This window comes from Orbicella faveolata, unplaced genomic scaffold (assembly GCF_042242905.1).
Source record: "Orbicella faveolata isolate gen_17 unplaced genomic scaffold, um_ofav_v1 contig_3, whole genome shotgun sequence".
NCBI lineage: Eukaryota > Metazoa > Cnidaria > Anthozoa > Scleractinia > Merulinidae > Orbicella > Orbicella faveolata.
In genome coordinates, this window is record NW_028301558.1 from 19,970,911 (window position 1) to 19,984,151 (window position 13,241).

The window sequence follows — 13,241 nt, forward strand, 5'->3', positions numbered from 1 at the left end:
CCGTGAAACGTAAAGCAACGCAAGAGATCAAACGGGCGTTGGCGAAAAAAGTGAGGAAAGACCTCTTTGGAGTATGAATCCCATTTACTCGAGGCGCGTGAGACTTATTCCGATACGACGAACGTATAAAGGCGGATCGATCTTCCCGTCCCGATCAAAACGCCCGAACTATCGTTGGGTGCAGTCGGCCCTGAGAAGGAGACGACGACGTAGACGATGACGGACCTCGTGGCTCATGCCCGGTCGGCGGGGGCTCGTAACCCTCGTCTGAACATGTTCAGTACCCCTCCCACGGATGTCAGCATGTCGTCTCGACGTTTGGTGAGAATCAACCCGTTCAATACGGGGATCAATCCCGTGACCTTCCAAGTCGATCCTCAAGAAGACTTTATCGACTTGAACGAGAGTTTCTTCGAAGTGGAATTGACCGTTAAGAAAAGTAACAACACGAATCTGCTGACAGCGGATGTCATGGGACTCGCCAATAATCTGGCCCACACCCTCTTCAAACAGATCAATGTGAGATTGAATGGGACTCTCATCAGCCCCCAGACGGATACTTACCACCTCAAAGCCTACATCGAGACCCTGTTGAACCACGACCGAGACGACGGTGAATCGATCCTAACACCCAGCGGATGGTACAACTGTCTCGGTGTACCCGACGACGGAGATGCCGATGAATTGACAGCCAACGCGTTGGATTTTACTACTCCTCACGCTGAATATACTGCTTTAACCCAAGATCTCAAGAATGTGGTCCAGGGACGAGCCCAGTTTCTGGACGGAGAAGCCGTGACTTTGAGGTTCAAACCTTTTCTGGAAGTGTTTCATCTCAGCAAATTACTGTTACCTGGCGTGCAGATCCAGATCGACATGTACTTCAATGCCCCAGCCCTGTGGACCATCCGATGGCATGGTAATGATACTCTGAGACTGACTGAAGCCGACGTGAAAGTGAGATTGTTCCTGTCTCAAGTGAGAGTGACTCCCTCGGTGTACCGAGAGATCATGACCAGTCTGAAAGGAGGAAGAGTGGCCACTTACCCCACGGTGAGAGGTGAAATTCGCACTTACTCGCATCCCAACGACAATCGTCATTTCGAGTGCAGCAATCCTTTCCACAATAAATTGCCTAATCGGTTAGTGGTGTTGTTGATGAAACAAACTGCCTTCAACGGAACTGTGACGATCAATCCGTTCAATTTTGGAAAATTCAATCTGGCTTCCATCAAACAATTGGTGAGAGGTGAAGAATACCCCTACGAGACCTTGGAGCTCGATCACGATGGGGACAGTAAAGATCAGAGAGGTTACTACAGATTCCTCCAAGCCTCAGGAGCGTTGTGCAGGGGAAAAGGAAACATGGTCCGAAAAGTGGATTGGGGGGACGGCAAGAGATGCAACATGTTTGTATTTGACAACACGGCCAATGGATGTTTGGACAGTCCAGTGTTGAACCCCAAGCAAGAAGGTGAACTGCGTCTGGTGATCGATTTCGGAGCCAATCCGGGAGAAAACCTGACTATCTTGTTGTACGGCGAATTCGAGAATTTGCTGGAGATCAACGAGAACCGAGTCGTCATCTACGACGTGTACCAATGAGAAGAAAAAAATGGAGAAAGTAGCCTTGAATAATATACAATTGGATCATTTGGCCCGGACGAATCCGTCCCTACGCTGTGTCTTTTACGGCACGGTCCCTTGCGATCGGCTTCCCAGGACAGTCCCTCAAGAAGGACCGACCGCTTACATCGTGAACACGGACCCTCACGACAAACCGGGCGTGCATTGGATCGCTTTGTGGGCCGACAAGAACAAGTGCGAGATCCTGGACAGTTACGGTCTACCGTTGGACGCGTACGGAACCGCCGAACCGATCCAAGCATGGTTGGATCGTCATTTCAAGTACCAGATTCACAACGGCAAGAGTCTGCAGTCCCTGTTCAGCCAGAGTTGCGGCGGTTACGCCCTGATGTTCCTGATCGACCGAGCCGAAGGTCGTGACATGAACGAGTTCTTGAATCGTTTTAAGAAAAACGAGTTTGTGGAGAACGATCGTAAAGTAGGACACATGGTAGAACGTCTGATCGTGGACGAGTTGGCCTGGCGCAAGATTTGTAAAACCCCGTGTCACCAGGACACGAGCGGTTCCTCCCGAGGAGTGCGTCATTTGTTATAAAGTAAGCTGTTCGAAATAAAAGAGGTTCATTTTTGAAAAAGAGGTTGTGTGGTAGTCATGGCTCTTCAGTTTCAAGGGCATAGACATTTGGACGACGTGATAGCCAGGTTAGAAAAACGCTATGGAAAAGCGGGTGGAAAGACGCCTCAACCCAGTGAGGCTCATTTCAAGAAAAACCAACCGCCAAAACGACAACTCAATCTGAAAATACTTCAACCCGCCAGAAGACAAGTGTCTTTTCAACCGCCGTCCGTCCTGGACACCGGTGCATTACCGGCGACGGTGACCACGCGTAGGAAACGCAAGAGAGCCGCCCCTGCCATGCCGAAGCTTTCCGAGAAGGAAGATAGGAAAAGAAGAATGAAAAAGAGGCATTGGTACGAGGACAAGTTCGGAGATTTGAGTAAATTCGCCAAGAAAAAACCTCGAAAAAAGAGATCGGCGCCTGCCAAGAAAAAAGGACGTCCCAAGAGAGCCGCTGCCAAGAGGGCCATGGCCAAGATCAGGAGTAGGGCCAAGAAAAAACCCATCTGTTTCAATCGTAAGGTCACCCTATTGGGTCTGTTGAAACGCATCCCGGCCGTCAAGACCCCATTGGCCAAGTTGTTCAGATAAAAACGGAACGTCTCGAGACCATGGACCATCTCATGATCATGGAACGACGCAAAGCGTTTCAATTTCACACGCCGTCGAGTTTGTTGATAGCAGGTCCGTCGGGGTGCGGCAAGACGGTGTTCACCACCAAACTGCTCTTGGAGAACGGCGACTTGTTCCAACAGACACCGAAGAGTATTCATTACTGCTACGGATCGTGGCAAGACGGTTTCCAAAAGCTCAAGAAGGGTGGAGTCAAGTTTTACGAAGGCATCCCCGACAGCGAACAGTTACCCCGATGGTTTCCCGGAGGGGGTGTGTTGGTCTTGGACGATCTGATGGACGAGGGTGGCAACGACAAGCGCGTGTTGGATCTCTTCACCAAACACTCGCATCATCGGAACATCACGGTGATCTACCTGTGTCAGGATCTATTCCCCAACGGAAAATTCGCCAAGACCATTTCCAGAAACGCGCATTACATCGCGGCCTTCAAGAACCCTCGGGATCAGTTGGGGATACGAAATTTACTTCTGCAATCGTTTCCCACGCAATGGCAGGAGGTGTTGGACACGTTTCGCAAGGTCACCGATCGACCTTACGGTTACATGCTATTGGATCTTCATCCAGCCAGTCAGGACGATCAACGTGTCCTCAGCCATGTGTTAAAAGACGAAGGATTCGTCCGATGCCATCAGTTTGCAACCCCATCATGTTGAGGAGCGAGGTCGAGTGGTTTCCGCTATTCATTCACCTGTGTAAAAACAGGCTCAAATACATCATGAACCCCCACGAGCTGGACTACGAACCGATGAGACAGGTCACGGAATGCGAGAGTTACCGTCAAGTACGGTCCATCATCAACGCATATAACGGTGAAGGTTTCGATTATTTGGTTCATAAACAACGAGAACTCGCCGAGAAGAAGATAGAAAGAGAAAGGTACATGGATAAAAATGAGCTCTTATGGTAGTGACGATTTCAACTTCTCGGCTCTGGAAGATTATTCGCCTTGGGGGACACCGGCTCGGACGAGTACTCCGATTCCGCCTGCCGCGGGTGTGGGTACGAGTCTGCACACGCCTCCTTCACCGCGATCGTCACTGGCAACACCGCCCCTGCCCAATGTCTCGCCCGTCGGAGTGGGCACCGCTGGCTCGGGTGCACCGCAGACCAACGTCACGGTGGGTGTCGGCAGTGCTGGATCGGTGTCGCGCGCCAATGTCACGGCAGGTGTCAGGGCACCACGAATAACAATGTCCACCCCTTTGGCACGAGCCGTTCGAGGAGGGAAACGACCGAGACGCGTCCCACGTCAAAACACACCAACGTCCTCCAGTGATTCCGGCAGCCGCAGACGAAGTAGCGCTAGTGGTAGCGGCGGTGGAAGAGGCAGAGGCAGAGGCAGAGGTGGAGGCGGAGGTGGAGGCGGAGGCGGAGGCGGAGGAAGTGGTAGTGACTCCACTCCGCCTTCGTCGATTCGATCGGGTCGAGGAGGAGGAAGAAGAAGGAGGCGAGGAGACCGTGTTCTCGACCAAGCCCAGATGCAGCAACAATTGGAAGAGATTTTGCGCCAACAACAACAGACGGCCGCGGGTCGTCGCATTGCGGGCATCACGACCACCAACACGATTACGACCACCTATAAAAACGGACAACGTCCTACCGTCACACGCAATTCGACCAGTGTACGTAACTGAGAACAACAACAACCATGAGAAGACGCCGTCGTCGACCGAAAAGGAGAAAGCAATGGGGCGGTGCTCTTGCGAATGCCCTGTCTGCGATGTTACCCATTGGTAAAGGGGCTGCCTTGGGATTGGCCAAAGCGTTGGGTGGTCGCGCCGTGAAAACAGGCATCCGAGCTGGAACGACCGCTGCCATTGGTGGTGTGGGAGTGGGCGTGGGTCGCGGGATCCGAAGACTCGTGAGACTTAAGAAAAGACGACCCCCTCGTCGATGAAAAACCATTCGAATCAAGATGTTGAGGAGTGAAGTCGAGTGGTTCCCCTACTTTTTGCATCTATGTCGATGCTCTCGCTCTTACTGGGATGCGACCAGCATGGATCACGAAGACATGAAACGTATCGCGGACGAGTGCGATAGTTACCGACAAGTCCAGGACATCCTGAACCAATCCGTGGAAACCGCCTTCAAGGACGAGATCTGGGAATACAAGCAACAAGCTAAAAGGATCGAACGTCCCGACAGAAAGTCAGACTACGTTTGGCACTGGTTGGAAAAGAGTCATGAGTACTTCTGTCTGTTTATTGGATGAACCTTTCAACACCGTGGTGGATTTGGATTCCCTGAAACGTTTGGACGTCTTGTACGCTTTCTACCACAAGTATTGGTGGTGTCGAAGGCAGATGTTCGGTTACTACAAGTTGTGTAACGCCATTCTCAACGGACTGGCCTTACTGACGGTGGCCGTGAGTATCGTCTTGGGATCCGTGTGGAAAGATGGGTACACGGTGGTAGGATTGACGGCTTTCGCCACCTTACTGAAAGGATGGAACGATTTCAAGAAGTATTCGTTCAAGATGGACATGGCCCAATTCGCTTACACGACGTACGAAAAGACGCTGACAGAACTCCGGAACTACGCTTTGGGTGGCGTGGAGGAATTGGATGGGTTTTTGACCAAGATGCAAACGTTGGACGACGTGGTGACGGATTTTACATCTCCCACGTACGACCGATACGTTCGAGACTACGCCCTACGATTTAGGCACGTGCCGCTATAAAAAATGACATCGCGGCCAACCTCTTCATTCAGAACCAACATGCCCAAGAGGTCGAGGAGAAAGAAAGCGTCTTCGAGAAGGCGTAAAACCGCTAAAACCACTAAAAGAAGACGGTACCAAAGGGGAGAAGGGATCGGCACTGTGGTGGCGGGTTTACCCAAGGCGGCTTGGGGTATCACCAAAGGCATAGAAAGCCTGAGAGCCAAACAAGAACGGGCGCATACCAAAAGGATGCAGGAACGAATGAGACGAGGTGAAAAAATTCCACACAAGGGCGAAGAGTTCCGATGCTCCATCATGTGAAAATAAAAGGACGAGGCTAGTCGTCGTACACCTCACTCGTCACCATGACAGCCCGAAGGAGGAGGAGGAGACGAAGAAGGAGACAGAAAGGGGGTGATTTGGCGAGTATGATGAGAGCCGCGGGTATGGGTGCTCTGGCTGGACCCTTCGGTTTAATGGACAGACATATCCATAAGAACAGGGGAAAGATCGAAAGAGTCTTACGCAGGATACCCTTTCAAACGGCCTTCAGGCGTCGAGGAAAGCGATAAAAGGAGTACGTCAATCCACTCGTGTGCATAAGTCCACGATGAAGCGGTTACGACGACAACGTCCTTTCCTGACGCGCGTCCTGAAAGAAGCCAATCGGAACAAACGTCAACGGATGTTACAAATCGCCGACAAAGATCAGATCAACGCCATCAGCGAGATGGTTCTCAATTTGCTGAAAAAGAGGATACCCATCAACGCAACGACTTATGGGAAACTGAAAAGACATAAAAGGGTTCTGCGCGAAGTGGGTAGACGCAAAAACTCTCTCAAGCGTCGAAGAGAACATCTCCTCACCCAAAACGGAGCGGGGTTCTGGAGCGGTTTGCACGGTTGTTTCAAAGCATGTTGTGTACGGTGAAAGGACGCAGTGAGGACGGTTACCCACTGGAGGGGATCGACGTCATACCCAATTTCCCACCGAGAGAAGACGAGTCCCACAATACCATTCCTAAACTCGTGCAGTTGTTGCAAGACGCCAATCGTCGCGAAGCCCGATGGAAAGACTCGTACGAGTACTTGAACAAGAGGTACCACGACCTGTATCAAGAATACATGGCTTTAAAGTTCGGTGACTTCTGCCAAACCTGTCAAACGAAACGAGATACCACGCCGCCCGGTGGGTGCATCGAGTTGTGCAGGGAGTGCGGTAAAGGCAAGCGAACCGTTCGAAGTCTCGAACTCGAGTTGGAAAAGAAAGACGAATCCATACGGTACTGGCAAGACTGTTACGAGACGGCCTTGAGAGAATTGTCCGAGTTTCCTGACACAACCTTGAGTCAGAAGGTATGAACGAAGTCATGATGGTGCCCGTTCAAGAATTCAATCGTCTGCAAGATTATTACAAGGGGAAGATCAGCCAGAATGCCTTGTTGAACAAAGCCGGACGTCTGGCCGCCGAAGAACATCTCATCCTGAACGACAAACGCATCCCCGACAGCATGGCCGTTAAGATGACCAAACCCATCGCCTCCGAGGAAGGGAAACTGGTGAAACGTATACGGACGGGTAAAAGCGGTCCCATCTCGTACCAGGGAACGACAGAACCCGAAGGCATGGTCGACGCACCCGTCGAAACTCTGTTGAAACAGATCCTCAAGGGAGTCAACCAACCAGCCGCAGCCCCCGTGATCATCCCGCCACAACCCCTTTCTACGACAGGACTGAAAAAGGAGCTGAAAACCCCCATACCCTCCACGTCAGGTTTTAAAAAGGAGAAGAAAACCCCCAAACCTACCATTCCACCCAAACCAGTCACGCTAGGTAAAACTCCCCTATCGTCCAAGAAAAAAGCACCCATCTCCGATAGAGCCAGACGTGTACTGAAATCACTCGGTATCGACTACGACGACGGTGGTTACAGTCCCAAAGGCAAGGCAAAGAAGTACAAGAAGGCCAAACCGTCAGCCGCAGAAAAGTTACAAGCAGGGTGGGAAGATTTCGAAGACCCCTGGAGAAGGGGACTGGACTATGACTCGGATTAAGAAGAGGAAAAAGGCACCTCCACCCCCGAGGAGAAGTACCCGACGTCGCCGTCGCCAACGAGGGTATGGGATCGACATCCAAAAATGGTTGGCCAAGACTGGGATCGAGTTTCATTGGCCCGGTTATCAGTACATGGGACCTGGTACCAAACTGAAGAAACGTCTGGCGCGTGGAGACCCCGGGATCAACCGTCTGGACCGACTGGCCAAACAACACGACATTGACTATTCCAGGGCCAAGAACTTACAGGACAAATGGAACGCCGACACCAAGATGATCCAGGCCATCGACAAATTACCCGGACGTAAAACCATGACAGAACGCATTGTTAAGAAAATCATGCAAACCAAGAAACGTTGGAAATTGTAAAACCTTTTATTGTTGTTGTAATTAAAAGTTACACACGCTTTGTTGTTTTTCAAAAAAGAGTCTCTTTTTTTTCTTTAAGACGAAAATAAAATAATGTTCCAATTGATCCATAAGTTCGACGGTGACTGAGAAATGGCAACGGTTCTGTTCTACTGTATCCTCGCGTTCAAACTGCGCGAACCAGCGTCCCATGTCATGAAGCATGGATGACATCTCGTCAAGCTCACTAGCTATTTCCACGATCATCTTTTCCATTTCTTGTTCTTTTCGTACTCGTTTCACTCGGTTTTCTTCTGCGACTCTCCTGTTTTTTCCTGATTTCCGAAAGTCTCCGTTTTACAGGATCCTCGGGTTCCGCTAACATGCGTTCTAACTCTGCTACCAACCCTTCATCAGGCTCAGAGTCAGAGTCAGAGGAGGAGGAGGAATAAGACAACCGCCTCCCACGGCGTTGCGGTGGGGGTAATGCGTGTGGTGCTGCAGTGGTATTGGTGGTCGTGCTCTTAGCGGCGGTGGTCGTGCTCTTAGCGGCTGTGGGGAAATAAGACACCACCCTCCCACGGCGTTGCGGTGGGGGTAATGCCTGTGGTGCTGCAGTGGTAATGGTGGTACTAGTGTTGGTTAGTGGTAGTGTTGCAGTGGTAATGGTGGTACTGGTGTTGGTTGGTGGTAGTGTTGCAGTGGTAATGGTGATCGTGTTCTTAGCGGCGATGGTCGTGGTGTTGGATGGCGTTAGTGTTCCCCTGAAATCCCTCAGTTCAACCCGACCTCCAAACAAACCCCGAAGAATTTCATCCGGATCGTAATCATGCTCTTCCCACTGTCGTGTTGCAGTGGTAGTGCTCTTAGCGGCGGTGGTCGTGGTGTTGGACGGTGGTATTGTTTTCCTGAAATCCGTCAGCTCAACCCGAACTCCCAACAAACCCCGAAGAATTTCATCCGGATCGTAATCATGCTCTTCCCACTGTCGTGTTGCAGGTAAACGGGGGCGACGTTTGCGTTCCCTATAACGATTCAACGCGTCGCGCACCATGTCACGCATCTTGTACCGTGCACGATACCGTCTTTTCTGCTCGCGAACTTTCTCCGGATTTCTTTTCTTCCACTCTCGCACGAACTCTCTTCTTCTCACTCTCTGTCGTTTCAATGCTTCAGCGGAGCGGGCAGGCATGGTCTTCCGTAATGGACGCTCATACAAGTTCTAAAATGGGCGTGGAGAATAATCGTGCTCTATCTATCTACTATATCTCTCTATATCTCTATATCTCTATATCTCTATATATCTCTATATCTACTATATCTCATTTAAAAGAGCATAAAAAATACTCTCTAGAAAAAAAAAAAAATCTCGCAAAAAAAATAAATCTCGCAAAAAAAAAAAAAAAAAAAAAAAAAAAAAAAAAAAATCTCACAAAAAAATCTCGCAAAAAAAAAAAAAAATCTCGCAAAAAAATCTCGCAAAAAAAAAAAAAAAAAATCTCGCAAAAAAATCTCGCAAAAAAAAAAAAAAAAATCTCGCAAAAAAAAAAAAAAAAAAAAAAAAATCTCGCAAAAAAAAAAAAAAAAAAAAAATCTCGCAAAAAAAAAAAAAAAAAATCTCGCAAAAAAAAAAAAAAAAAAAAAAAAAATCTCGCAAAAAAAAAAAAAAAAATCTCGCAAAAAAAAAAAAAAAAAAAAAAAAAAATCTCGCAAAAAAAAAAAAAAAAAAAAAAATCTCGCAAAAAAAATAAATCTCGCAAAAAAAAAAAAAAAAAAAAAAAAAAATCTCGCAAAAAAAATAAATCTCGCAAAAAAAAAAAAAAAAAAATCTCGCAAAAAAAAAAAAAAAAAAAAATCTCGCAAAAAAAAAAAAAAAAAAAAAAATCTCGCAAAAAAAAAAAAAAAAAAAAAAAAATCTCGCAAAAAAAAAATCTCACAAAAAAAAATCTCGCAAAAAAAAAATCTCGCAAAAAAAAAAAAAAAAATCTCGCAAAAAAAAAAAAAAAAAAAAAAAAAATCTCGCAAAAAAAAAAAAACCAGGGGGTAAGCCATCAAAATTTCAGTTAATACTACAATATTTCTTTCAAAAGATTAAGCAAGCTATGGTGGCCGAGTGGTTTAAGGCGCTGGGCTGAAAATCCAGTGGGAATGTTATCCTGCGCAGGTTCTAATCCTGCATGCAGTGATTACATTTTAAAAAAAAAATCTCGCAAAAAAAAAAAAAAAAAAAAAAAAAAAATCTCGCAAAAAAAAAAAAAAAAAAAAAAAAAAAAATCTCGCAAAAAAAAAAAAAAAAAAAAAAAAAAAATCAGTATTTTCGATTTGCATAAACAAGGTGGTGCCTTTGGTAGCAAAACATAGCGTCCATGCCCAAATAAGGGCAACATGTCCAAATAAGGAGAAATATGAAATCGAGGTTGTGACGCGTATGTCCAAATAAGGCGATAGCCAATCCATGAGATCGAGACCAAGTCACGTGTTACCACCGACCCAGGGGATAGGTGGATATACCCCACACTCGGTCGGAGACTGGACACCATTATACCGTGTGTATAAAAAAAATCGAGTCGAACCGTTCGAGTCACTCTGAGTTTTGAACTTGTATCGAGCGCTGGAAAGAAGAAACCATGGCACAGGAGCTGACCGACGAGGAGATGAACCAACAGATGGATCAACATGAATCAGTGACCGATGAAGAGATGAACCAACTTATGGATCAATATGAAGCAGTGAGTATGACGTGTACCCTATGTAAGAAAGTCATCTTTAGAACTCTAACCCTAATCTTTTTCATAGAGTTACTGGGATTGGTTACCGGAAGAACTAAAGTGTTACGTGATTGACCTAGCAACCTGGCAGTGTATACGCGATCGAAGGAACAATAAACCATTGAAAACACTTCTCAAAGAAATAAGAAGATACGGTATAGTGAAAAGACGATGGGGTTACGGACACGTGGAAACACACAGCTGGAAATGTATTGAAAGTAAATGTTATCGCACGTATTACTTTGGACATTATGTCACCCAGTATAACGTGAAACGGAGCCTCTATTTAGGATGTAATTTCATAGACATAATACATGAGATAGAATATCAAAAAGTGCTATTGACAAGCAACCGTGTATCTGGATACGTGAGAATAAAAACTGACTAACTAAAAGAAAAAAACGTTGTGTTTGTTGTCTTTTACAGAACAGACGGACCTACGACGAAGCCTTCCCCTTCGGCGACCGAGTGATGCTCCAAACCGGAGGTGGTGCAAGACCACCTCTAGAATTCGAATTAAGACCCATAGGCGCTCGACGTCACTGGAGAAACGTCCTCCACAAACAACGGTACGAAGCCACGCTCAAACAACACAGAGACGCGACTCGCGAGGACAATCTAGGCCAAGAATTGACTCAGGCCCTTCAACGATCCATCGAGCAACAAATCGCTCAGGATCCTACCCTGACACCCGACTCCACGGTCCATTTCACCATGCAGTCCCGTGCCTTCACGCACGCCTTTCAGTCCACCACCTTCACCGTGCGCGAATTCGAAGAAGGGAGTGAAAGACTAGCCACTTATCTCCAGTCTCTCGCGGCCAAACTCAACTCCAACGAAGAATTCACCCCCGACGACACGTTTACCATGGAAACCACTTTCATACGTACCCCGGGTCGTGGCAGCGGGAACGGAAAACGATACAGGCCGAGTTGCGCCGCCGTGCGGAACATCGTCAAACGGTCGCGCGTGACCATCCGAAACAAAGACACTCTCTGCTGCGCCCGAGCCATCGTCACCATGAAAGCCTGGGTAGACGCGAACGAGAATTCGCGTGACCAAGATTACCACAATCTCAAACAGGGTTATCCTGTCCAAGAGCGATTGGCCCAAGACCTCCACCGTCGAGCCAACGTCCCCGAAGGACCTTGCGGCATTCCCGAACTGCAACAATTTCAAAAAGCGTTACCTGGTTACCAGCTCAAAGTCATGTCCATCGACCCACCCCACATGATCATCTACGTGGGACCCGAACCCTCGGATAAGATCATTCGTCTCATCAAAGAAGACGATCACTACGACGGATGCAATTCGTTTAAGGGATTCCTCGGCAAATCCTACTTCTGCGACGAATGCAATCGAGGCTACGATCACGACGACTTTCGTCATCATCCCTGCCTCGGTCAATGGTGCCCCGCCTGCAAACGAAAAGACTGCCCCGATTTCATCGAGAAAAACAACCCCTAGCGCCAGGCAAGTTTCCCGAACCCACCAAGATCTGTCAATCGTGTCACAGACAATTCTTCGGTGACCGATGCTACGACGCTCACTCGCAAGTCCAGAGTCTCAGCATCCCCTCCATCTGCAACACTTACAAAAAGTGCGAGAAGTGTTGTCACGTCTACGAGCTTAAACACAAGAACAAGCGAGGAGGGCGTCCCCGTGGTCACAAGTGCGGATGGGGCGAATGCCGCATCTGTGAAAAACAAGTCTATCTGGAGACGCACCGTTGTTACATCCAACGCATCCCCGAAGACGAAGACGAGCCCGAAAGGATACGCGTCCCCCGCGACCAAGTCAACGGGCGACCCTTCGAAGAACCCGGACCCGACGATCCAGACACGAGCGTCTGGGTAGACAGAGATCCGCCCCTTCAAGTGTACTGCGACTACGAAGCTATCACCGACGCCGAAGGGAATCAGACCCCCATTCTACTCTGCCTGGAAGACGACGAAGATGAGATATGTCACTCCTTCTACGGGCCCAACTGCACCGCCGACATGTTCGAACACCTAGAATCCCTCGCCGTCGACCAGGACAATAAGGAACGGAACGTCATCGTCATCTTTCACAATCTCAAAGGCTACGACGGGATGTTCATCCTGCAACACTGTTACGCCACCCATCGAGAAGTCACGGACCAAATCCCCCTAGGCACCAAGATACTGTCCCTAAAATCCGACAGACTGACTTTCAAAGATTCCCTCTGCTTTCTCCCGTTCCCGCTGGCCAACTTTCCCGCCACCTTCGGAATCACCGAACTGCGTAAAGGATTCTTCCCGCACAAATTCAACACCCTAGAAAACCAAGCGTACGAAGGACCCATGCCTCCGAGAGACATGTACGATCCCGACGGCATGTCCACCAAAAAGAAAGCCGAGTTCGAACAGTGGTACCAAGAGAAAGTCGACAACGACTACCATTTCGTACTAAGGGAAGAAATGGAAGCCTACTGCGAGTCGGACGTCAAACTCCTCAAAGCAGGCTGTCAAAAGTTCCGGCAAGAATTCAAACAAAAAGCCGACTTTGACCCCATGGAGAAATGCCTCACCATCGCCTCCGCCT

General features: G+C 48.4%; 2 protein-coding genes and 1 pseudogene across 2 annotated transcripts; 2 read left to right on the forward strand and 1 right to left on the reverse strand.

Moving 5' to 3' along the window:
* Positions 1–214: 214 nt before the first annotated feature.
* Positions 215–2,523, forward strand: LOC149106779 (uncharacterized protein F54H12.2-like). Its single transcript, XM_089298465.1, has one exon. It carries the CDS (start codon positions 217–219, stop codon positions 1,603–1,605), a length of 1,389 nt encoding a protein of 462 aa, XP_089154591.1. The 5' UTR covers positions 215–216; the 3' UTR covers positions 1,606–2,523.
* A 348-nt stretch (positions 2,524–2,871) lies between these two features.
* Positions 2,872–6,004, forward strand: LOC149106780 (uncharacterized; annotated as a pseudogene).
* A 1,912-nt stretch (positions 6,005–7,916) lies between these two features.
* Positions 7,917–9,634, reverse strand: LOC149106781 (uncharacterized). Its single transcript, XM_089298486.1, has one exon. The coding sequence runs from the start codon at positions 9,098–9,100 to the stop codon at positions 8,156–8,158; it is 945 nt and encodes a 314-aa protein (XP_089154612.1). The 5' UTR covers positions 9,101–9,634; the 3' UTR covers positions 7,917–8,155.
* Positions 9,635–13,241: the final 3,607 nt, after the last annotated feature.

What these genes read in the sequence shown, in the direction of transcription:
- LOC149106781 (XM_089298486.1), bottom strand. Translation starts at nt 9,100, where the DNA reads ATGCCTGCCCGCTCCGCTGAAGCATTGAAACGACAGAGAGTGAGAAGA.
- LOC149106779 (XM_089298465.1), top strand. Translation starts at nt 217, where the DNA reads ATGACGGACCTCGTGGCTCATGCCCGGTCGGCGGGGGCTCGTAACCCT.